The sequence below is a fragment of the Schistocerca piceifrons genome, chromosome X (genome assembly GCF_021461385.2).
Source record: "Schistocerca piceifrons isolate TAMUIC-IGC-003096 chromosome X, iqSchPice1.1, whole genome shotgun sequence".
Taxonomy (NCBI): Eukaryota; Metazoa; Arthropoda; class Insecta; order Orthoptera; family Acrididae; genus Schistocerca; species Schistocerca piceifrons.
The window spans coordinates 111,076,690-111,101,548 of NC_060149.1; the positions used below are offsets into that span (position 1 = coordinate 111,076,690).

The 24,859-nt window shown below is 38.3% G+C and overlaps 1 protein-coding gene across 4 annotated transcripts in view; it reads right to left on the reverse strand.

Annotated features, from left to right (window-relative positions):
* The window catches only part of LOC124721884 (leucine-rich repeat protein 1-like), a 119,814-nt gene that overhangs the window by 42,143 nt on the left and 52,812 nt on the right, over positions 1-24,859 (reverse strand). For all 4 annotated transcript variants that reach the window (XM_047247036.1, XM_047247034.1, XM_047247035.1 and 1 more), the window contains one exon: positions 14,821-15,057. In XM_047247036.1, the coding sequence (XP_047102992.1) occupies positions 14,821-15,057 (237 nt within the window). The remainder of the gene's footprint in view (positions 1-14,820; positions 15,058-24,859) is intronic.

Below are 24,859 nucleotides of genomic sequence, written 5' to 3' on the forward strand. Positions count from 1 at the left end.
CAGGTGTCTTCCGATACAACAAGGCTCTGAAGAATTTGATCCCTGGAGCAGGTTTTGTTGGATCCCCCAAAGCACATGCTGTGGATTTGAATCTCCAATAAGTAAGAATGGCCAGGTGAGATGCCCACTTAAATTAGTCCATGAGAGCTTCCTTATCGAGTGGGTCATGAGGTGAAAAGTGCGGACAGGTGAAGGGGTATTGGTGGTGGTGCTAGTGGGGGAAGTAGGGGCGGGGGGAGAGGGAGAGAGACTGACTAATGAGCAATGCCACCCCATCCCTTGTCACCAAGTTCATATTTCCTGTGGAGACAGAATGTTCTTAGAATAGGGGCAAAAATGGTTTTCAAGTGCGTCTCCAGCAGACACAGGCACAGCAGCTTTTTCTGTGGTAGAATCTGTCATCCAGAAAGTAAGTTTTGAATCTGTTCAGTGAATAATGAACTATGGGAGCTGTCTTTCAGTGGAGGTTTTCTTTTCCCATGTCTCTCTGCCATGGTGTTGTGCAGGAGATGTCACGGAAAAAATTGACTGGCTATTTGGTTTCTAATGCGGGCCTTTATGTCCACAAGATTGCTTTCACCATCAGAAAGTGACAGTTCTCAGCAATCTGATGGTTTTAATAGAATTTTCTTGGCCATTGTGTAGTTTGTACCTAAAGTTTTTTTTTTTTATTTGGAGGTTGTAGTGTTTGCATGGATAAAAGGATGTGGACTTTTTAGCTTCTCGATTGTGAATAATTTTGTTTGGAAAAAACACTAACATGAAAGCATTCGAGGGTTCACAGATAGTTACCCCTCACATGTGCAGCTGCAAATACATGTATTTGTGCCCATCTGATGTTTGTGTTTGCATTGATGCATTTCTCTTGGTGACTGGTGTTCCAAGAACTGATTTGAAGGATGTAGCAAATGCTGGAGGTTGCATCACCTTGAAGGCTTTCTTAGACTCACCAGATGGAATTCTCCTCATCACTGTCAAACTGAAGAAACTACAAAAAAGTGCTAATTTAAGGAGATGGGACCTGGATAAACTGACTAAACCAGAGGTTGTACAGAGTTTCAGGGAGAGCATAAGGGAACAATTGACAGGAATGGGGGAAAGAAATACAGTAGAGGAAGAATGGGTAGCTCTGAGGGATGAAGTAGTAAAGGCAGCAGACGATCAAGTAGGTAAAAAGACGAGGGCTAATAGAAATCCTTGGGTAACAGAAGAAATATTGAATTTAATTGATGAAAGGAGAAAATATAAAAATGCAGTAAATGAAGAAGGCAAAAAGGAATACAAACGTCTCAAAAATGAGATCGACAGGAAGTGCAAAATGGCTAAGCAGAGATGGCTAGAGGACAAGTGTAAGGATGTAGAGGCTTATCTGACGAGGGGTAAGATAGATACTGCCTACAGGAAAATTAAAGAGACCTTCGGAGAAAAGAGAACCACTTGTATGAATATCAAGAGCTCAGACGGAAACCCAGCTCTAAGCAAAGAAGGCAAGGCAGAAAGGTGGAAGGAGTATATAGAGGGTTTATTCAAGGGCGATGTACTTGAGGACAATATTATGGAAATGGAAGAGGATGTAGATGAAGACGAAATGGGAGATAAGATACTGTGTGAAGAGTTTGACAGAGCACTGAAAGACCTGAGTCGAAACAAGGCCCCGGAAGTAGACAACATTCCTTTAGAACTACTGAAAGCCTTGGGAGAGCCAGTCATGACAAAACTCTACCATCTGGTGAGCAAGATGTATGATACAGGCAAAATACCCTCAGACTTCAAGAAGAATATAATAATTCCAATCCCAAAGAAAGCAGGTGTTGATAGATGTGAAAATTACCGAACTATCAGTTTAATAAGTCACAGCTGCAAAATACTAACGCAAATTCTTTACAGATGAATGGAAAAACTGGTAGAAGCGGACCTCGGGGAAGATCAGTTTGGATTCCGTAGAAATGTTGGAACAGTGAGGCAATACTAACCTTATGACTTATCTTAGAAGAAAGATTAAGAAAAGGCAAACCTACGTTTCTAGCATTTGTAGACTTGGAGAAAGCTTTTGACAATGTTAACTGGAATACTTTCTTTCAAATTCTGAAGGTGGCAGGGGTAAAATACAGGGAGCGAAAGGCTGTTTACAATTTGTACAGAAACCAGATGGCAGTTATAAGAGTCGAGGGACATGAAAGGGAAGCAGTGGTTGGGAAGGGAGTGAGACAGAGTTGTAGCCTCTCCCCGATGTTATTCAATCTGTATATTGAGCAAGCAGTAAAGGAAACAAAAGAAAAATTCAGAGTAGGTATTAAAGTCCATGGAGAAGAAATAAAAACTTTGAGGTTCGCCAATGACATTGTAATTCTGTCAGAGACAGCAAAGGACTTGGAAGAGCAGTTGAATGGAATGGACAGTGTCTTGAAAGGAGGATATAATATGAACATCAACAAAAGCAAAACGAGGATAATGGAGGGTGATGCTGAGGGAATTAGATTAGGAAATGAGACACTTAAAGTAGTGAAGGAGTTTTGCTATTTAGGGAGTAAAATAACTGATGATGGTCGAAGTAGAGAGAATATAAAATGTAGACTGTCAATGGCAAGGAAAGCGTTTCTGAAGAAGAGAAATTTGTTAACATCGAGTATAGTTAAGTGTCAGGAAGTCGTTTATGAAAGTATTTGTATGGAGTGTAGCCATGAATGGAAGTGAAACATGGACGATAAATAGTTTGGACAAGAAGAGAATAGAAGCTTTCGAAATGTGATGCTACAGAAGAATGCTGAAGATTAGATGGGTAGATCACATAACTAATGAGGAGGTATTTAATAGAATTGGGGAGAAGAGGAGTTTGTGGCACAACTTGACAAAAAGAAGGGACCGGTTGGTAGGACATGTTTTGAGGCATCAAGGGATCACAAATTTAGCATTGGAGGGCAGCGTGGAGGGTAAAAATCATACAGGGAAACCAAGAGATGAATACACTAAGCAGATTCAGAAGGATGTAGTAAGTACTGGGAGATGAAGAAGCTTGCACAGGATAGAGTAGCATGGAGAGCTGCATCAAACCAGTCTCAGGACTGAAGACCACAACAACAACAACTGTCAGTTCCCTAATTTTTCTATCTTCTGCATTAACATGACTGTCCCTGCTCCACTCAGGATGACCACATTGTGATTATGTAACGAATTAATTTGCTTCATGCCTCTGAGCCACATCAACTACATGACTTCAGAGTCACATCATATAGGGTTTGGTATGTAAGATATCACGTTGAGGTAGATAAACCCAGCTTTGATATACTCATGTAGTATGAAAGTAAAGTGTTAAAATAAATACAACAGCTTTTTTTTGTAGTGGTCTATTTGTGTATCTTTATTCATGTATCTTCATGATGTTTTTCACCACTGTGATGCCAACATTTGACCATTCTTCCTCCCATTCTTTGGCATCAGTTACCATCATATGGTGGTTGACTACTCCTTTGCTGAAAATAAGGATAATATGCATTTCATTTACTATAGGAGTGTCACCTAATTTCTTTTTTTTACCCTAACGGCTTAGACACGTGTTGTGATAACTGTTCCAACCATTAGAGTGCAGTTTTGAAGTAGTTTGATTTCTTTCAGAGACCCAGCAATTGCTTCTCTAACTTCTGTTTATAAGACCCTTTCTCTTTCTTAACTACTATAAATGAATTTTTCATGAATTTCCTCCATTAATGCCTTTATCGTACCACCATTAATGCATTTATCATAATTTGTACAATGTGTTTTGTCAAAACCTCTTTTTATTGGGTGGGCCTCGTAACTTTGCTCAGCTGGTAATCTGCCCTCATTAGCAGCATTGTCACTATGTTGAAGATCATTTTGTTGTGAAAGTATCTTACACACACATGTCTCAAACACTGTACACCACACTGCAGTAATTAATTTTTAATTTCTTCATGTTTATGTATCACCAATGTTCATGGTCTGATAATCAGCTTCATCATAAGAAGTAATCAAAAGCATACAAAGCAGATGAACAGTTAAAAAATGGTTGAAATGGCTCTAAGCACTATGGGACTTAACATCTGAGATCATCAGTCCCCTAGACTTAGAACTACTTAAACCTAACTAATCTAAGGACATCACACGCATCCATGCCCAAGGCAGGATTCGAACGTGCGACCGCAGTAGCTGTGTGGTTCCAGACTGAAGCGCCTAGATCCGCTCGGCCACCGCAGTTCTAGGTGTAACTGACTAATAGTGATGCAACTGACTAATAGTGACAGAGAGACGGTGGCAGTTTGACTGCATAACACAGTGGCTACATTTTGTAGTAATGAATGTGACCTAGTAACTGACTGATACACCTACTTATATTAAAAATAATTAGTTATCACAGTTTTAATATTAACACGAAAGTTAGCAAACTTCAAGGATACTGCAAGAAATGCACACTTCAACATAAATACAGATGCTAGGCAAGTCTGCAGGTTTCACTGTTGTATTTGACCACAAATGGCACCTGTGCAAAGTCCTCAATACGTTCTGAGTGTCAGTGGTGGTCAAAACAGTGTTTTGCGTAGCTGTGAGTGCATTATATCACAACTATGTGAATTCAAAAGTGGGCAACTTGTTGGTGCTCTTATGGTGGATGCTTCCATAATCAAAGGAGTCAGAGTGTTTTGTGTTTCAAGAGGCTGTATACTAAAGACTTACATCACCTACAAGGAAAGCAGAAAAAAATCATCCACTAGGCCACAATGTGGACCAAAGTATGTGCTGAGTGATCATGACAGACTGTCACTGAAGAGGATTGTGATGAAAATTAAGATGATGACAAGTGCAAAAGTCACTGCAGAACTGAATGTCACACTCGCGAACCACATCAGCACTAAAACAACACTAAGGACTAGTTGGAATTCAAAAACCACTCTCCAATGATGCAAACCCCAATAACAAGAAAATGTGGTGCTGAAATGATAAAACCTGGACTATGCAGCAACGGAAGAAAGTCATTTGGTCTTGTTTCGCACTGTTCCCAACTTCTGGCCAAGTTTGTGTCCTGAGAGTGAAACATTGTGGAGGTTCGGTCAAGGCTTCCATTCAATCCCTTGTTGACCAGTCTGGTGCGGCAGTTGAAGATAGCAAAACAAAAGCTGAATTTTAAATTTCAGCTTCAAGAAATCGTTCACACAAGAGAGCCATACAAACATACCATCATTTGACAATCGGACAGCCTCTCTCGTATGGACGATATAGTAAGAAACATACCTGGTATAGAGAAACAACTGAAAGATTTGAAAGCACCAGATCCGCATGGAATCAAAGTTCGATTTTACAAACAGTATTCTACAGCATAGGCCCCTTACCTATCTTGCATTTATTGTGAATCTCTCACGACTGGAAAAAAAGTGTAGGTGACTCCAGTATATAAGAAAGGTGAAAGAACATACCTGCAAAATTACAGACAAATATCCCTAATTTCTGTTTGCTGCAGAATCCTTGAACAAATTCTCAGTTGAATATAATGAACGTTATTGAGAGCTTTTGTGCATGAATTAACACAGAGTTAGAACGCATCGCTCATGCAAAACTCAGCTTGTCCTTTTCTCACATGATATACTGAGAACTATGGGTGATGGGCAACAGGCAGATTCAATATTTCTAGATTTCCAAAAAGCATTTGGCTGTTGATGAAGGTACGAGCATATGGAATATGTGAGTGGCTCAAAGACTTCTTAAGTAATAGAATCCAGTATGTTGCCTTCCGACGGCTAGTGTTCATCAGAGACAAAGGTATCATCACAAGCGCCACAGGGAAGTGTGATAGAACTGCTGCTGTTATCAATATACACAAATGATTTGGCTGACAGGGTGGGCAGCAATTTGCAGTTATTTGCTGTTGATGCCATAGTGTACAGTAAGGTGTCAAAGTTGAATGACTGTAGTAAGATACAAGACAACTTAGACAAAATTTCCATTTGGTGTGATGAATGGCAACTAGCCCTAAATGTGGAAAAATGCCAGTTAAAGTGGATGAGTAGGAAGATCAAACCTGTAATGCTCGGATACAGTATTACTAGTGTCCTGCTTGGCACATTCAAGTCATTTAAATATTTGGGCGTAACGTTGCAAAGTGATATGAGGTGGAACGAGCACGGTACGAAAGGCGAATGGTCGACTTTGGTTTATTGGGATAATTTTATGAAAGATTGGTTCACCTGTAAAGGAGAGCGCATTAGACAGTTGTTTTTCCCTCACTATTTGCGAGTGCAACAGGAAAGGTAATGACAAGTAGTGGTACAGGGTACCCTCCACCATGCATCGTACGGTGGCTTGCGGAATATCTATGTAAATGCAAAGGACTTGGGCAGCCATACTGTGATATTCCATGGGTCCCATGATGCTCTGCAAGGTTGCATTACTTACAAAGATTATGTGATTAGTCTGGCTGATCAGATCCATCTCATGGTACAATGTTTGTTGCTCAGTGGTGGTGCTGTGTTCCAAGACAACAGAGCCCCTGCTACATCATTCAGGACTGGTTTTGTGAGCATAAGAACAAATTGTCACATCTCCCTGTGCCACCACTGTCACCAGATCTCAATATTAATGAGCCTTTGTGCTCTAATTTGGAGAGAAGGGTCCGTGACTGCTATCCACATTCACCCACCGTTAACTGAACTTGCCACTATTTTGCTGGAATAATAGTATAAGATTCCCTTGAAAATCATACAGGACCTGTATTTATACAATCCGAGACAACTGGAAGGTGACTCTTTTAAATGCCACAGGTTTCTCACATCGTATTAGGAATGGTATTGTACGGTTTTCTTGGTGTTTCCTTACTTTTGTCCAACCCCTGAATAACAGAATGGACAATTGCAAATTGTTAACAAAATTGCAGAACAGAGCAATAATGCCTGTGATTCATAGATTTTGGGATGCATTTTAACTCCGTTTCAATAAAATCTGTACTAATGACCCCTGATAAACAAGGCACTGATTCAACCTGTTACATACTAGTCAATGTTTACAACAATACTATAGCTTTCATTGGAGTTCATCAGGATATTGAGAAATTGAAACTGAAATTGAATTCCATATTACCCAAGTTGTTCTCAGGTACGTGAAATGTGCCTTTTCCCTTTCATGACCAGTGGAACCTATAGTTTCCACTTACTTGTTTTCACAACAAGATCAGCGGTAATCAGTCTTCCCACTTTTAGCTTGTGCTGCCATCTCTTGTTATAGTGCGCTAAGTGGTGTCCAGAAGCTATTATATATCTACATCCTTTGTCAATCAAAGGTGGTGTCTGAGTGAATCAGAGCCATTAATTTGACTGCAACAGCTTTCTTCATATTCTGCACTTTTCTTTTGTGTGTGAAGTGATTTGTATTATATTCTTTCTACTTCTATATTTATAATGGAGACAGTATATGTCTTCGTTTGAAAACTTTTATCACTGGAAATCATACAAATATTTTAATTTAGTCAAACTATTTATCTCGCTGTACTGTGTGTGGTGTGCAAACTGCATGGCTGTGAAATCAGCATTGTGTTTGTAGTACATTTATCATCGTTCAGAATGCCTGGAATTACGCCAGAAGGCATTCTGAGAATTTTGAACTCCTTACCAGAAGATGTAGATTCAGATTTCGATGGCAACTCCTTTTCCTGATGGAGACATCGATTCATCGAATACTTCACAGGTTTCAAACGAAATTAGTGATAACATTATTGTACCAAATGATTATGCCGGTTTTGATTTGACAATAAAAGCTTGTGAAATTGGAACCATGTCTCCTTGTCACACTAGTGTATCTAACTCAACCCTATCAAGAGCTGCTTTAACATTCTGTCCCAGTGAAGTGATGTTTCATATTTTGAAAATCTTCCAGTGAAATTAGAAAAAAAGACCCAGAAAATCAGGCTGATTTCTCAAAGTCTGATAATGAAGTAATATATTTCCAGTCTTTATTTACAGAAGATCTGTTGCTATACATTTGCAATCATACAAACTCGTATGCATAACATAAAAGATAATGTAGGGAAGTCAGGGAAGTAAACAAGTAAAGTAACTTCCAACTGCCAGGACACAACCATTCCTGAGCTGAAAGCTTTAATGCAAATGCTTATTTTTATGGGTATACATCAGCTTCCACAACTTGGAAATTATTGGAGCAGCAATCGTAGGCATCTCATCATTGGTGTCAAAGCATCAGTACAATAAAATGGTTGAGAATCTGCATTGCATTGACAACAACATATGTGTCAAAGAGGGACAACTGAGATATAACAAGCTGTACGAAATCCAATCTGTCATCACTCCATAACAAAGAATCTGTGTGAAGTGCACAATCCACCACCAGTTTTGGCAGCTGATGAACAGATATTGGCCTTCAAAGGATACTCTGCACTAAAACACTATATGCTAATAAAACCAGTCAAGTGTGGTGCTTAGATGATGCAAAGACTGGGTTAATTATAAACTTTGACATCTACACTGGATAAAAAGACAAAGATAGGTCTGAATTTTTGTAGGGTGAATACGCTGTGCTTACACTAATAAATGAAATGGTTGGAAGAAAAAGGGTGGTGGCCTTTGACAAATATTTTACAACATATCAGATAATGCAAGTCTCACTGATTTTATGGCATCGGAACAATTCAAACTGGAAGGATATGCCAGACATTCTGTGGGGGTGTGGAATCAAAACTTAGCACAGGATAATTTGAATTAGCTGTCAGGTGATGCGTTGCAGCAGTCAAGTAGCAGGATGGTAAACCTGTGTTTATACACTATCAAATTATCACAATCTCAAAAACACAACCATTCTGACAATGAATAAAGATGGTAACAGAAGTGAAGTATTCTGCCCTACTGCTGTGACAGAATACAATAAAATAATGGGAGGGGTTGATACGAGGGTGTGCTGGAATTTTTTATGTGAAACCTCTTCCAGCTTTTTAAATAAAACAAACTTTATTATCATTCTACACCTTTATTCCCCATGTCTAGATACTTATTTATCAAAATAAGCATCCTGATGACGAATACATTTATCCCAAGAGACCAATTTGTTGATATCCTCACTGTAAAAAGTTTGAATTTGTTGATAGACACAACCTGACCTCTGCTTGCATCACTTCATCACTATCAAAGTGAAGTCTTGGAAGGTGTTCTCTAAATGGATGAAAATCGGTTAGGGTCAAGTCAGGACTGTACGGAGGATGATCAATTACAGTGAACCTGAGGTGTTGGACTGTTGCCGAGGTTGCAGTGCTCATGTGTGGTCTGGCATTGCCACGCAGAAGGATAGGGTGCTCCATACTTGGATCGTTAGAAACTTGATTACAGCACACTGTTTCTCACACACTAAGATAGTTACGTTACACACCGCCACGTAACACACTACAATTTGGAGCCCTCTAAATGCAGATGGTTGCGTCTTGTGTCAGTGAAGCATGAAAGTTGATCAAATAATATGCATGATATGTAAAATCTCAACCAATAATCAGAGCAGAATAAAAACTTTGGAGGCATTAATTTTCAGCATGCATTCACAGATTTTATCAGCTATAACAACGCAAGAAAAGTATAATGCAGGCCATCATTCACTGAAATGGTGGCACAGGCTGTCTCTCCTGATAGTCAATTTGCCATGTGTTCAATACCTGCATTATACAGAAGCTTCAAAAGACAGAAGCAGACAAGCCAGCTCATCCCTGGCTTCTCATGTCTTAAACAAAGAGGAAGACCTGTGCATCTCCAGACACTGGAAAGGGGTGTGTTTGGAGTTACAGATTAAGTTCGTCCGTAGAAAGTTGGGTCTCATATGCCCAAGGGTGCTACGAACATTGTATAGCACGATGTTTCACAGTACATCACCTTAGTGAACTCAAAGGACAGCAGCAATTAACTAAAAATAAACTACATTTTTAATTCCCGGGTTGAGTTACTAAAGAGTTCAGTAGGAACAACAGTTCCCACTAATTTTTTTGTACCTATAGGCTAATCTCTGAGTTTCAAGATTCTAATTGTGATTCTACAAGTGGTTTCTTTGACCAATGAAGAGCTCATAAAAAGTCCAAAACTTCTGGAAATAATATGGTCATGAAAGGGTAAAACACAGCAGTTAGGTGAGGAACATTTTGTACGGACTGCATTTGTACAAGATTTGTAGGAAAAAAGGAAGGATATGGTTAGATGTCCATCAATGGCAAGGTCAATAACAGAAAAAGAACAAGCTCAGATTGAGGAAGAACAAGAAAGGCACTCTGACATGTCCTTTTCACAACAATCAACCTGGCATTCGCCTTAAGCACTTTAGGGAAACCATGGAAAATATAAATGAATACATGAATTTCTTGGGAGGTTGAAAGAGACCGAATATCAAGGTAATCAGTCCCTTTCTTCCTTTAGTTATTGCCTAAAGGTTTCCTGGAGAAGAAATGGATGGACTGCCAATTCGATCTTTGAGGAGTCATCTGAGGCAGGAGATCAGATAAAAAGCAGAGGGAAGGAAACCAAATTTCGAAAGATAAGAAACTGCAATGAGGTAGGAGAGGTGTGTCAATCTGAAGCAGCCAGAGATCCTTGGGTCTAGTCTGCGATGAGAGGTCAACTTCTGCACCCAACCGGCAATCCCCTTGCCACTATAGAATACAGGCTTAATGCACAAGTCACAGAAGTTTACAAATGTTAAATAATATTCAAGGTAAAATAAAAGGTGAAATGTAGTGAAACAGAATGGGATGGAGTGGGAGGGAGGGTGTGAGTGAACAAGCCAGAAGCAGCTGGAGGTCACCCACGTTCATTCTCACAACGAATCGTCAACTTTTGGATCAGTCCTACAGTCCTCCCACCACTTACTGCAGTATACCGGTTGAGTGTTCAAATGAGAGACTGGTAAAAAATGAGACAAGATCAGTGACAAATTTTAAATAAGTGTATATAAAACACTCCCCCAAATAAAACTTAAAACTACATCTGAAATTTGAACATCACTAGGGAACAGATTTTTATGTGCTAAAAATTTAAAATATATTGTTTTTTATGTAGGAAAAATAAAAAATATGCATAAAAGTACAAAAATATTTTGTTTCAATATCACAAAACTGCAAGTACTTTTGTTAACAAAAACACTCACCAATTATGCTGACGCAGTAGTGGAATGAAACAACTCGCTGTTGCAGTGAACCATGAAAACTTTCTCCATGTTTTCCATCACAAATCGATGTCTTGAATCAATGCATGATACCAGAAGAAACTTTCAACATCACATGATGATAGTCTTGCATGTTTCATCAAAGTAATGCCACTGGCAGACACATTTTCAATTTACCATCATGTACTTCCCCTTCCAAAACCTTGGCAATTTTACACTTAGTATGAAATCACAATTTTTTTCAAAAATATTTTTTAATTTCTGTTTAATAACTTCCACCTTTGGACCTTTGAGTGAATTAATTTTTTCTCAGTGTTACGCATTTCATTAACTGTCCCAGTTAAGAAGCTTGTTGATGTTTCTAATTTTTTAATAAAGTGAAACAAAAATCTCAAGTTTGCAGAAATGTAATACAATTTATTTTTAGTGTACTCTCATTAAATAAGTTCTGAATAATTTCAATGAAGAAGTATCATTGTTATTCAGTTCATTAATCACCCATTTAAAATTTTCAAAACTGTTTCTCTAACACGCTGCAGCTTCCAACAGTGCCCTGCAATGAGTAAGTATGGGTCTAGGTGGCTGTGCAAGATCTGGATTTTTGGCTCTGAACAAATAAATTATTGTTGGCTCTTTCTCAAACATCTTTTTGGCGTCTGAGATCAATATGTCCACTTTGGGATACAATGTATGTATCTACCCACATACTCTGTGTAAACCATGTATTATACAAGTTTTGTATATTGTGTGGGAAGCTTACAGATAGGTCATCAATTGCCTTTTTCATGTATGGAGCAGCAGCCATAAGTAAGAGTAAAATACTATCATATTTCACCCCATTTGCCTATAACAACTCCAGAGATTCATTGAATAAGCAAGTCATTCTTACACGATTTGATGCTTATCTTTCTTTGCGTGCTAATAGAACAACGCCGGAAAACTATTTCACTATTTTCTAACCAACCTACAACATTTCCTACTTTTCTGCAGCTACAGTCTGGTAATTCATCAAGGTTTACCCAATTCCCCCCCCCCCCCCCCCCCCATTCTGCTCTGATCTTTCTCAGCATTTCTTCGTAACAGGCAGGCAATCATATACAATTTTCTTAATGTTGATTCTTCTAGTGTTTCAAAATTTGTGTATTTTGTAAGAAAATTTCTGAGTGTAGGACTTCTCAGTTTATATAAAGGAATATCACACAAAAGGTAAGTATTGCACAAATCTGCATAACATTCAGAACTTCCTGAAACCAGGGTATTAAGAGGAAGCTGCTTCACCTAAAAGAAATTATCTACAAGCTGTACATGAAGCAGCCATTCTACGTTTACTACCCGCTAAAGGCTGCAAGACTTTAGATCATTTATTGATTTCTCATATTTTTGACAGAACAGAATTCTTCCATCACTTGTAAAGATGCCACTAAATTCAGCAACATACTGCTGCAAACAAGAGTGAACACTTTATTTTCAGCACTATATCACCAATTACTTAAGATACCATAGCGTGTAAACACTTTGCCATAAACAGGACAAGGGCAATGACTGAAGACTGTTGTGTATATTGTGTCAGCCATCCACATCATAAATAAGGGATTCCTCTTTCAGATAACGAGGCAGCACGTGTAGTGGAATCACTCACTATGTTATACATTTACGAGTTAAGTTCATTCAAGCTGTGTTCTCGTAAAACAACAATAAAAGAGATTTTCTGTTAAATTTAAAACTTATAACAAAGAAAAGTAACAAATTATGTGCTGTAGCAAAATTATTTAAAACATTTATTTACATAAAATATTACAAAAATATGTACCTTATGTGATATAGAATCAGGTCTACAAGTGCACTGCTTCGGAAATTTCTGTCTCAGTTTCAGTTTTTATCCAGGAAAATAAATAAATAAATGTATAAATAAATAAAATTATTTACATAAAAACCCGTTCCCTAGTCATCACATAATAGCAGTTTTTATCAAGGAAAACAAACAAATAAATAAATAAATGTATAAATAAATAAAATTATTTACATAAAAATCCGTTCCCTAGTCATCACATAACAGCAGAGACAAAGCTTCAGTGTTTGCCGCAGTCAGAACGAAGTACCTTTTACTGGCTTATTTACCAGACTATTTCTCAGCTCACGTGTCATTCAGTGGCCAAAAATTTATAAAAATATAAACAAAAATCTGTGCTATCCCCATCTGTACGATACAATCAGTTCTTTTCAGCTTTCCCTTGAGTGAAAGCAGAATTGAAAGATTCCAAATTTTGGATCCACGCAACGTATTCTGCAACAAAATTAAAATTTCGAGCAGAATTTTCATGATATTCTAACAACACTAAGAGGGATGAAACTGTTACGAAATTCAATAAGGCAATTGTCATGATGAATACTTTGCGATATAAAATTTTAGGAACTTGTATAATAGTTTGTTATATTAGTTTGAAAACTTCAGAATTGGCAGCAAGTATATTGTAAAACTTGAAACACCAATAATGTGTAACTATTATTAAAATGAAGTTGATGTACCACATTATCAGATGCCTTAATCATCACAATACATAAGATTCATCAACTAACATTCCAAATCAGTTGAAACTAATCACAAGCATCCAAAGGTGCATCTCACTGAATTCCATCAACTTCTGTAAGTCAGTAATCATATAAACATTATCAATTTAGAATGAAACTGCAAATGAAGAATTCTATTAGAAAAGAATTGCTCTATAATGAATAGAATTATCAGACAGTATTTCTAACATTACACAAATATCTAAAATTATAATTTCATCTCTTTCAGTATAAGTACAAGGCTTTTCATATATTACCCAATTTTTAAAATGAGTGCTAAAATATTGTTTTTCAGTTTACAGTACTGTATTTATTACTTTTAATATCGACTGTCATTCTGATTACTTGATTAATTATTGTTTGTGTCTTTCAGAATCTCAGTTGCCATGTAGCAGTGCACAAAGGAGGTGTGTGTTATCGCTGTGAAAACACATTACAAAACTGGCGAGTGCTATGCACACTGCAAACATCATGGGATACTCTGATGTAATAATGCTCCTACAACTTCAACAGTACTGTGGTTGATAAAGAAATTTGAGGTTTCAGTAGGATGGGGTTACATGTCAGACATCCCGTGAGACAATAACCCTAACTCCATGAAGAATTCCCTCAGTCTGTGATCTCACTTCGAGGTGACATGCAATGGCCTCATAGGTCTTGTGACCCTACTCTATGTGACTTGTTTTTATGGGATTATCTGAAGTCCAAGGTCTATGAGAACAAATGACAAACAATTCTCCAACTTAAAGAAGACACTGAACGTGTCAACAACAACATCAATGGAGATGTCTGTGAAATGGTCATCGCGAACTTCATAGATCGAGTAGCTGCCTGCAAAGACAGTGGACGGGACATGTATCTGATATAATCTTCCACACTTAAACAGGAGAGTTTGTTGAGGAAAATAAAAAAAAAAAAATTATGTATTTTTACTTAATTACTACATTTAAAAAAATTGTGTAATATATGAAAGGCCCTTTACTTCTGCAGTTCAATTCATCATGAATATACACGCAACAAAAGATTAGTAAATGATAATTCCCACACTGTATCATACTACATTTACAACATTTCCTTAAAATTTATGATGTTTCCTTAAAACTGTACCTTATTATGCCGCAGATCCAGTAGTCTGAGATTGGTCTTTAGAGAGGCGCTTTCAATAATGACATTCAGGTCATTAGTACGCAAATTATTGTTTGGAAGAACCAATTCCATTAAATTCGGGAGAGTCTTTATGAATGGTGGAACAGCTGATAAATTAGTATCATTGACTTCTAGAAGATTTAATTTCTTCAGTCGTGCAACAGAACGTGGTAATTCTGAAATTTTAATATTGGAAATCTAAAATGGAAAAAAAGAAAACAGTTAAAAGTAAAGTAACTGGAAAGCGATGTGAAATGCAGCTGACAATTAAACAATTAAAATAATTCAATTGCTTTATATTTCAGCCATGAATACTTAAGTCACAATCCCCTGGATGACAAATATTTTTGAAAGTCTGTTTTGCAATCCCATAGATTTTCCTTTTGGAAATGTACTGTTCTGACAAACAACATTTTACAAACCACATTTCATGTTACGATACTCATGAGTGAAAGAACTTTGACACGAGACAATATTTTATATTTTACGAAAGGAAGTGAGAAGGCACAACTCAACAACAGCTCTCCATGAACTATAATGCTGCTGACACCACCACCACCACCACCACCACCACCACTACTACTACTGCTACTACTACTGGTTTAAAATGGATGTTTACTAATAGTTTAACCCATGAACCACACTTATAGCAATAACAGATAGGAGGCTTATTAACACTGGCATTTACCTGCATTTCAAACAACTGTACAAAACTCCAAAATGATTGTAAATCTTTTTAGTATCAAAAGAACGTAGGTTGGTATCAACTCACAGACTGGCAGTCAAACTCTGCCTCTGATCCCAGGGCAATCCATTTCTGTATTCTGTCACTGAGAATACACCCCAAGTGCTCTTTAATTATCTCTAATTTCACTGCCTCTCTTCGAGCACTCACCTATCCCACACTGCTGTCTGTAAAAATCAGTATCAGAATTTGAATCTAATCCACCAAAGGGTGGCCGCAAAATTTTCGTTCTTGTTCAAGACTGTGTGGTCGGTTAGGAAGAATCGCAGCTTTTCCAGTGTACAGGCTGGGTACGCTGTTACACTGTCATTAGAAAGAGGTTTATTCATTACCGAGTCATAATTTTGTAAGCAGAACATTCAACAGGTCATGTGAGGAACAGCAGAAAGGACATTGCAATGAACAGCATTATTTACAGATGTATGCTTTTAAGCGTTTCTTTTAAGCTGAGATCAAACAATGGAAAATCCAGAACATAATGTTTTGAAAAGGGTACTTTTAAGTTGACTTCTGAGGTGTGAAATATGAGGAAAAATCTGTAGATGTATATTTCTTGATGTTATTTATTAAGATGATTATAGGGTAAGGCTTTCAACTGATCTCCAGGATCTTGCAGCTGGCATCGTGTGGCTTAGCAACCACATAGTGTCTGAGCCGTCTGTCACATTTCCTTCTGTTACATTTTCGTGTTACAAACCATGCTATTTCTTTCATCTTTCCTACTGTCATCCCATTTCGTGTCACTGATGAGAGGAGTGTTCTGTCTTGTAGATATCCTGCTGTTAACAGACGTAAGAGCCTCAAGGGCTTGAGTTTTTGTTTCCAAGTAAGGTACAGATGCTGTACTGGCATCTAGGTTCTGAAATGAAAACGACAAACTATGAAGTTTCCCAATCTTGGTTTTGCCTCCTACATTCCTAGCAGGATTAGGTGACTTTAGGCTTCTGGTACACATACAGTCATTATACTTGATTATTAATGGTGTTGCCAAAATTGCTAGGAAGCTGTGTGCCCCACCAGTGTTAGACGAAAGGATTAAGTTTCCTCCTATCTGTCATAGGTTCCCCCCCCCCCCCCCCCAGTGCATCTCATTATTCAGTCTTTTCTCTGTAGGTGTGAACTAGTTTTCTGATGACTCACAGGCATGCGACAGGCCTGCCATCAGTAGTGAAAACAATAAAAACGTTAATGGAGAATCATTGAAAGTTAAACAAAACTGGCCGGCCGCGGTGGTCTAGTGGTTCTAGGCGCGCAGTCCGGAACCGTGGGGCTGCTACGGTCGCAGGTTCGAATCCTGCCTCGGGCATGGATGTGTGTGATGTCCTTAGGTTAGTTAGGTATAATTAGTTCTAAGTTCTAGGGGACTTATGACCACAGCAGTTGAGTCCCATAGTGCTCAGAGCCATTTGAACCATTTTTAAACAAAACTGGAACGCAAAATGTTCTAATAATGTGTCATGAAACACAAAGATGATGATGTAATAAGTTAGTATTACGATGATACGCATCGAATAATTGGGGAAAAGTCAACTCCTTAACATACAACCCCGAATTATCTTGTTTTCATTATTTTGAGAGAAATTTAGAATCCCGAGTACACTCAGGCAACTTTAGAATAGACCTTCGGAAAAATAAAACCTTGGTTACATCTATTTCAGGACTGATAGTCACGTGTTCCGTAGCCTGGCCGTTGTGTTTTAGTTAAGATGGTTGCCACTAGATAGTGTATGCTTTAAGCCTCTCTCCTGTAAGTGCTACACAGTGGTACGAGATAAATACATCCACTGTGTTCCAGCTGCTCCTACAAGATTTATATTCACATGCAACTGTTGTGAAATACATGGTTAGATTTCATAGCTCCAGAAAAAAATTAAAAAATGACTTCAAGTTTCAGGATATTTTAGTCAAAGCCCAGTGCATAAGTATACTTGGGATTTTATTATTGGTGAACTTCAAAATTTTATAACTCATTATTCTGAGCTTTAAAAGCTATCTTCACATGTCTATATGTAATGCCATTCATTATAGGATTTTTTGTTAATACAGAATTATTTTTTGAACCATGATTTGAAAAAAAAAAATCAATACATTAAGGGGTTATTGGGAAATAAAATGTGTACTGAGAATATGATAATGTGGAGAAGAGACCCATTCTCTGCTGTTACCCTCCAGAGGACAGCAAAAGTTATATAGGACTGAGGTGCTCACAATTTGCCACAGATGGGCTTCCTCGTATACTCTTTTACTTCATGTTTTTACTGTAACTAATGAATGGATTAACTGAACATTTTGTGATGTACAAACTGTTTATTTTTTGTTTCTGTGGATCTGGAATTTTGGTAAGTAATCAAATGTGTGGGCGATCTTCCAAATCGATGAATAGCTTAAGTGGAAATTGAATGGTGTATAGGAAACTCTTGTGCTATATTTGTGTTCAACCTATTTCTTTAGATTTAATTTTTATGATGGTGTGACTTTAAACACTGGTGTGTCTTACATCAGAGAATGATTAGCGCACTGTAAATAATTGTGTCCTTTTATAGGAAGTTGCATATTTTTTCCTTAGTCTGAACCATAATATTTAGCAGCTGGAGTTTTATTAATGGACATTTTTAATAATGGAAATATTATGAAAATTCCATTTAAGAGTAAAGAAGCATCAGTGAATTTAGATTGCAGTTATTTAAAATTAGTGGTTATTTTCAATGTGAACACCCACCAGATTAATATCTTATCACTACATTGTAACTATCCACATATACTGTAAAGATTATTCCATTTTTGAACTATTCCACTTAGCATGAAAATTGTTGTGACAATTATTTTACAGATTTTGGCTCTACAACCATATACAATTTTCCCTTTGACAAAAAACCAAACAATTGTAACACAGCCCTCCATATAGTCTGTAAGACCCTAGCTGTGCACCTCACAGCTTGAGTAATTGCCCTGTACCCTTTCGTAAAAATTGTAAGCCACCATTTCTTATGGAATGTATGAGGATGTATAGGGTGGCCAGGCAGTCTCAAAATATAACAGAAGCTTTGCAAAATTTTATTCCAAAATTTTTCTTGTACCTTTTTTCAACCAAGCAAGATTTGTTGCCATATCAACATGAAACCACAGCCCATACTTCAGGATAGAAGCAGTTCTTCCTGGTGAAAGCTGCTTACAAGGTACAGTTTCAGCCCTCTACTGATGTGTTAGCATACCCACACTGTGCAGTTAAGCAATAGAGAGGGAAGTCACCTGTGTGGTCACTGGAGGGTAGGGAGCAGTTGCTTCGCTCTCTTGGTTTCCAGTTTTGAGACAGAGCAGATGCTCCTTTTATGCCAGATTTCAGCCATGGCGAATGCCGCCTGCTGTCTGCCCCTAGCCCTGTTCACCAGGACCGGCTGTCAGCCACCATCTCTCCCATTCCCTGTTACTCTATTATTTTTTAACGAGCTCTTAGACTGGAAGTCAATCTCTACCTCCACGCCCATGGCGACCCCCTTCTATATTCTGTCACTGAGAATATTTCACTACCTATCTTCCAACGCTCACACATCCCACTCCACATCTTTCAAAATCTGTTTGTAGTGCTGAGGTGTTTTGTTTTCCTTGAACCACGGGGTCAGACATCATTCAACAAGAACAACCTCTCCGCTACTTGATTCCCGAGACAAGTGTATGTAGGAGCCCCACTGGTTATGATACACCATTAAATCTCCAAGAAAATGAAAGAGCTGGGTCTGAGTTCATGAATGAGGTTCTCACAGGCACCGTAATCAACATGCTCATGAGGTGGGAGATAAAGGGAGCACACAGTTATTCTGAATACTGTGTGAACTAAGGATGGTCTAAACTATTAATCATAAGTAGCGGGTTACAACTTTCTAGTTACAACCACGAAACAGGTTCCAGGCACCTGTTAGTTGTTTTATGGGTTCCATTGTAGGCCGTAAAGTACTTTGAAACCAGCAAAATAGTTCACATTACTGTAGAAATTGTTTTTGAAGTCTTTTATGTGGCTTGTACTTTGCTTTAATATTTGAAATAGTGCATTCGTGCATCCTTCAATAAATGAGGACACATAAAACACTTAACTGAAATGTGTCACACCTTTGGCCTAGCACAATGGAGTGACTCTGCACCCTACAGTTATCCTTGTTAGTGTTACTGAAGGAATGAATATGTTCCAAACACGAGTTACGCACTGCCCAGGTGGAGCTATTGGTAAGCCATGGCTGCAGCATCTTACAGTTGCCCCAGAACATTCCAAAGGCACAAATACATTTCAGGTATTGGGAATAGCACCCCAACTGTGTGCAGCTATCTGAGCGTACATGGTTGCAAGAGGCAATTCTGGGGCTGTTCACAATACATTGTAGTATAGGATACACTAACCTGAAGGAGTTATTCTTTTGCCCTGTCTTTTTTGGTGAAGCATGTTGGACAGTGAGAGAAGAAGCAAGATTACCTCCCATTTCACCAGTACGTGTTTTCAGCTCCACACGGTCATTAATACCAACCACCTCTTATCTGATGGTTCTGTGCACAGGTTCTTTAAATTTTGGCTGTTTTTAGACATGGATTTCGATTTTAGTTGTTGTTATACTTGCTGTTCGGATAAGGTTGAACTGCTTCATGAACTCTAGTTTTGTGGCTGAAGGTACTCTCTACAGTTTTTCAGTGACCTCTTCTCGTGTTGGTTTGAAAGTAGCCATATGCTTAGCAACCCAACATGGGCATAATTACATGTACACTTACATGTATGTGTGTTTGTGACAATGTCTGTTGCCTTTAAGTGGCATAGCTTTTCTCAGAGCGACAGCAAATGAAGTTGAGAAAAAATGTGAGCTGACAAAGAAGGAAAAGTAAGCCGACAGAGGAGGAAAAGGAAGTCGAAAGGGGAAAAAAGGTTGCAGAGTCTTATATTCCTTTTTTGGTCACTTCACTTTCTTGAATTTTCTTTTCTTTTAGTAATGCTGGTCAATTCCTGCTCAATGAAGGGTAATTACCTCAGGAGCAATGACATGCGGATAAGGTCAGTTTTACTTAGCCAAGAGCAAGGTTCAACCACCTGAAGTTGTCAGACAGTTGTTCCCAGAAAATATTGTGGAATTTGCACGTCATCCAGTGTCAAACCCGTGAAGAATATTTACAACATATCCACCGGGAAAGCTTGAGACTCACAATTGCCTCAGCTGTTTACAAATAAATCCTATGTTGAACATGATTACTCTGTTCCATGAGTGTCTTTACTCCATTTGCCATACTTTGCCTTGCCATTACATCCTACTGTGATGTGAGTGAATCTTTGGTATTTAGAGCATCGCATCATGTGGAACAGATAAAATCTTCCTTTTGGTCAAATAAATCTAGTCTCTATGTACTCTAGAAGGTTGCCGACTTTAATGTTAGGATGAAAGTGTCAGTTTTGTACAGCTCCTATTGAGTCATCATCATCATCATCATCATCATCATCATCCTCCTCCTTATCCATTAATCGACATTGGCGACCACATGCTGCATCTTTCTTCTGTGAACCGCAAATGTAATAGCTGGTCTACACTTCGTAGTCCTGTCCATTGCTTTCATTGTCCAATCAGGATGTTGTTCTTCATCCTTGTCCTTTTTTTTTTCCTTCAATCTTCCCTTCTATTATTAACTGCAGAAGCATATATTTGGTGTTCCATACTATATGTCCTAGGTACGCAGTTTTTCTTCTTTTAAGCACTGTCAACATTTCTTGCTGCTTGTTCATTCGTTCCAGTACTTTGGTGTTGGTTATTCTTGCAGTCCACAGTATTTTAAGCATTCTGCGATAAATCCACATTTCAAAGGCCCCAAACTTCTTCGCTGTTGTCATATTTGGTGTCCATCCTTCAGAGCCATACAGAAGCACAGACCAGATGTAGCATTTTACAAATCGTACTCTAAGGTTTAGGTCTAGGTCTGTACTTGTAAGAATATTCTTAAATTTTATGGAGGTGTTTCGAGCGTTCTCTATGCAACATTTTATTTCCAAGTCTGTTCGCCAGTCCTCACAAAGCCAGGTTCCGAGGTATTTAAACTTGTTGACACTGTATTACAGACCATTGAAATTGTAGATTTGCACCTTTAAATGAGTCAGACTTTAGTGTGACAATCATAAAATTAGTCTTTTTCATGTTAATATTCAGACCTAGAGTACTGCTTTAATATCCTACTATGTTGACAAGTTGTTGAAGGTCATCTAAATTATCAGCTATCAATACCGTGTCATCAGCATAGTGAATGTTGTTGATATACACTCCGTTAACCTTTATGTTTGTTTCGACATCATCAAGTGCCTCCTGAAAAATACTCTCCGAGCATAAGTTAAATAACAGGGGTGACAGTATGCATCCTTGTCAGACTCCTCTACATATATTGGCCAAATCTGTGACATCATCAAATTTAACCTGCACTGTCTGATTCCAATTTAAATTCTCTATACAGCGGATATCTTTCTCATCTATATCAATTCTTTTGAGAATTTCCAAGAGTTTATGATGCTGTACTCTATCGAATGCTTTTCCATAGTCAATAAAACAAAGGCCTACATTTTTATCCTGATCATAGCAGTTTTGTACTAAAACTTGTAGAGAGACTATTGCTTCTCCTGTACCTAAACCTTTCCTAAATCTCACCATGATTCTAACTTCTGCTATTCTTTCCACTTCCATCCTTTTTGCAGTTCAGCAGTCTCCATATTTATGACATCTTCACTGGATCTTTGAAAATACAAAACCACTTGAGATGTATAAAAATCACTTTTATTGGACAAATGATTGATTTTGTGGCGTAACGACCACATCTTCAGGTGATCATATATCTCTGGTCGTACGATGAACAACACTAGGGTTATCTGGAAGACCCAACATTCATCATCGATTTAGAGTAAGAATTTAACTGCTAAAGAGGCGGTACATCAAAAATGAAAGCTGCACAATGCAATCCTATACTCGATTAGTTGATAAGACTGACAAAGTTATAATCTGATAGCATACCTGTCACCTAGTTTGAAAGATAAATAGTGGGAACCAGTGATAGGTCCAATGCTGGATATCCATTTTAGAAAAACCAGTACCATTATTCAGGTACTTAAGCCCACAAGGTCCAGCAGACACCACCTTGAATGGTCTAAGCTGTTTAAATTGAGAGAGTATTGTATTTCTCTATTGCCATAGCATAATCACCAAATTTTTTCCAAAACTCTTAAGCACACATACGGGTGATCACTTGGTGAAATGTAGCAGTTTCAACAAAAAGCAGTCTGCTGGAAAATAATTTGACATAATTTCCAATTCCGGCAATAATCATCAAATTTCTGTTGATGTAGAAGGGAGGTTAACTTCTTGAAAGAATCCTCTTCTTTCTTTATCACCACAATTGCATTTTAACACTTGTGCCCTATTACAATTATCAAAGTTTGACTTCCTACAGAAATTTGAGGAGGACCGTTCTATCGGGGCCTCCTAGTTGTGTGGGTTTTGGTAATCTGAAATGGCATGGCTCACCGATAATGTCGAGATTTTGTAATTTTAAGGCTCCATGGTGTTCTTACAAAAAGCTAGGGATCTACACAGCCCAACTACACAGAGCTCCGCTTGCCCAGGTAAACTTTATACAACTGAGGTGCAGCAGTTTTCTCAGAGGTTACCTGTTAACGACTGTTTTGTCTCCACAGCTGTCCATCCCATCAGAATGCAGCACACCTATGGCCTCCTCCTCCTCCTCCTCCTCCTCCTCCTCCTCCTTCTTCTTCAGTAGCACTACAGCCCTTGGTGAGCCTTGGCTTCTGCAACGATCTTCCTCCACATTTCTCGGTTATTTTCTGCTCTTTTCCACCCCCAGACTTACATACTGGTGAGATCCACTATTATGCCATCAATGCATTTTTTCTAGGTCTCCCTTTTCGCCTATCTCAATGGATCACACTTTTCATCATTTTCTTTGAAATTCTATCCTCTGCCATTCTCTCCAAGAGTCCTAGCCATCATATTCACTGTGATTTCACATATTTTACTGTGCCCCTACCATGTATTAACACTTGTAATTCGGTGTTGTAGCTTATTCTCGAGCCTTCTTCCTCCCTTGTTTGACCATAGATCTTGCACAGTATTTTCCGCTTGAAGATTCCGCATTTTTATCACATTCTGCCAATGTCCTTACATCTGACCTGTATGTTATAACTGTGCAGACTAGGGAGTTATATATAAGCAGTTTTGTTTTTCTTGTAACAAGTCTCTTTCTGAAAAGTTGTATAGTTGCAAAGTAAGTTCTGTTTCCTGCTTGTATTCTTTCCCTTACAGCCTACCCGACACTTATCATTTGTTATTAGGTCTCCCAAGTAGTTAAAAGAGGACACTCCTTTGAAGCATTCCCCATTGATGTTTAGGTCTTTAGGGGTTCTTCTGGCCTCAGATTGTGACATTACCATACATTTTGTTTTGTTTTTATCAACTATGAGGAAAATTTTTAAGGCTTCTGTTTCCATTTCCTGGTACATTTCTTGGAGTGTATTGATATTTCTTCCTACTATAGCATTGTCATCAGCGTATGCACATATCTGGCTAGTTTTCATAAATATGGTGCCTCTTTTGTTGATTTTATTTACTATACTATGCAGGGCTATATTGAATACGACAGTGGAGAGACTATCACCCTGCTTCATGTGTCTATTAAAGTCAACGCTTAACTTATTCTGCTAAGGACCTTTACTTTTGCTCTTCTCTCTGTCATTGTCATTCTGATTAGTCTTTTTAGTTTAGCACATATACCAACTTCTTCCAGTACTCTGTACAGTCCTTGCCCATTTATGCTGTCAATGGCTTGTTTGAAGTTGATGAATAGGAAATGTAGATTTATATCATATTCATAGACCTTTTCCATGATTTGCCTCATCATAAATATTTGATCAGTTATTCCTCTGCCTGGTAGAAAGCCACACTGATATTACCGTAGGATGTCTTCTGCGCACTTCTGTATCCTTTCGTTTAATATACTTGTGAAGATCTTATAAGTTGGGCCTTGGAGTGCTGATTGGTTGGTTGTTTGGGGGAAGAGACCAAACAGCGAGGTTATCGGTCTCATACGATTAGGGAAGGATGGGAAAGTAAGTCGGCCGTGCCCTTTCAAAGGAACCATCCCGGCATTTACCTGGAGCGATTTAGGGAAATCGCGGAAGATCTAAATCAGGATGGCCGGATGCAGGATTGAACCATCATCCTTTGGAGTGTTATACCC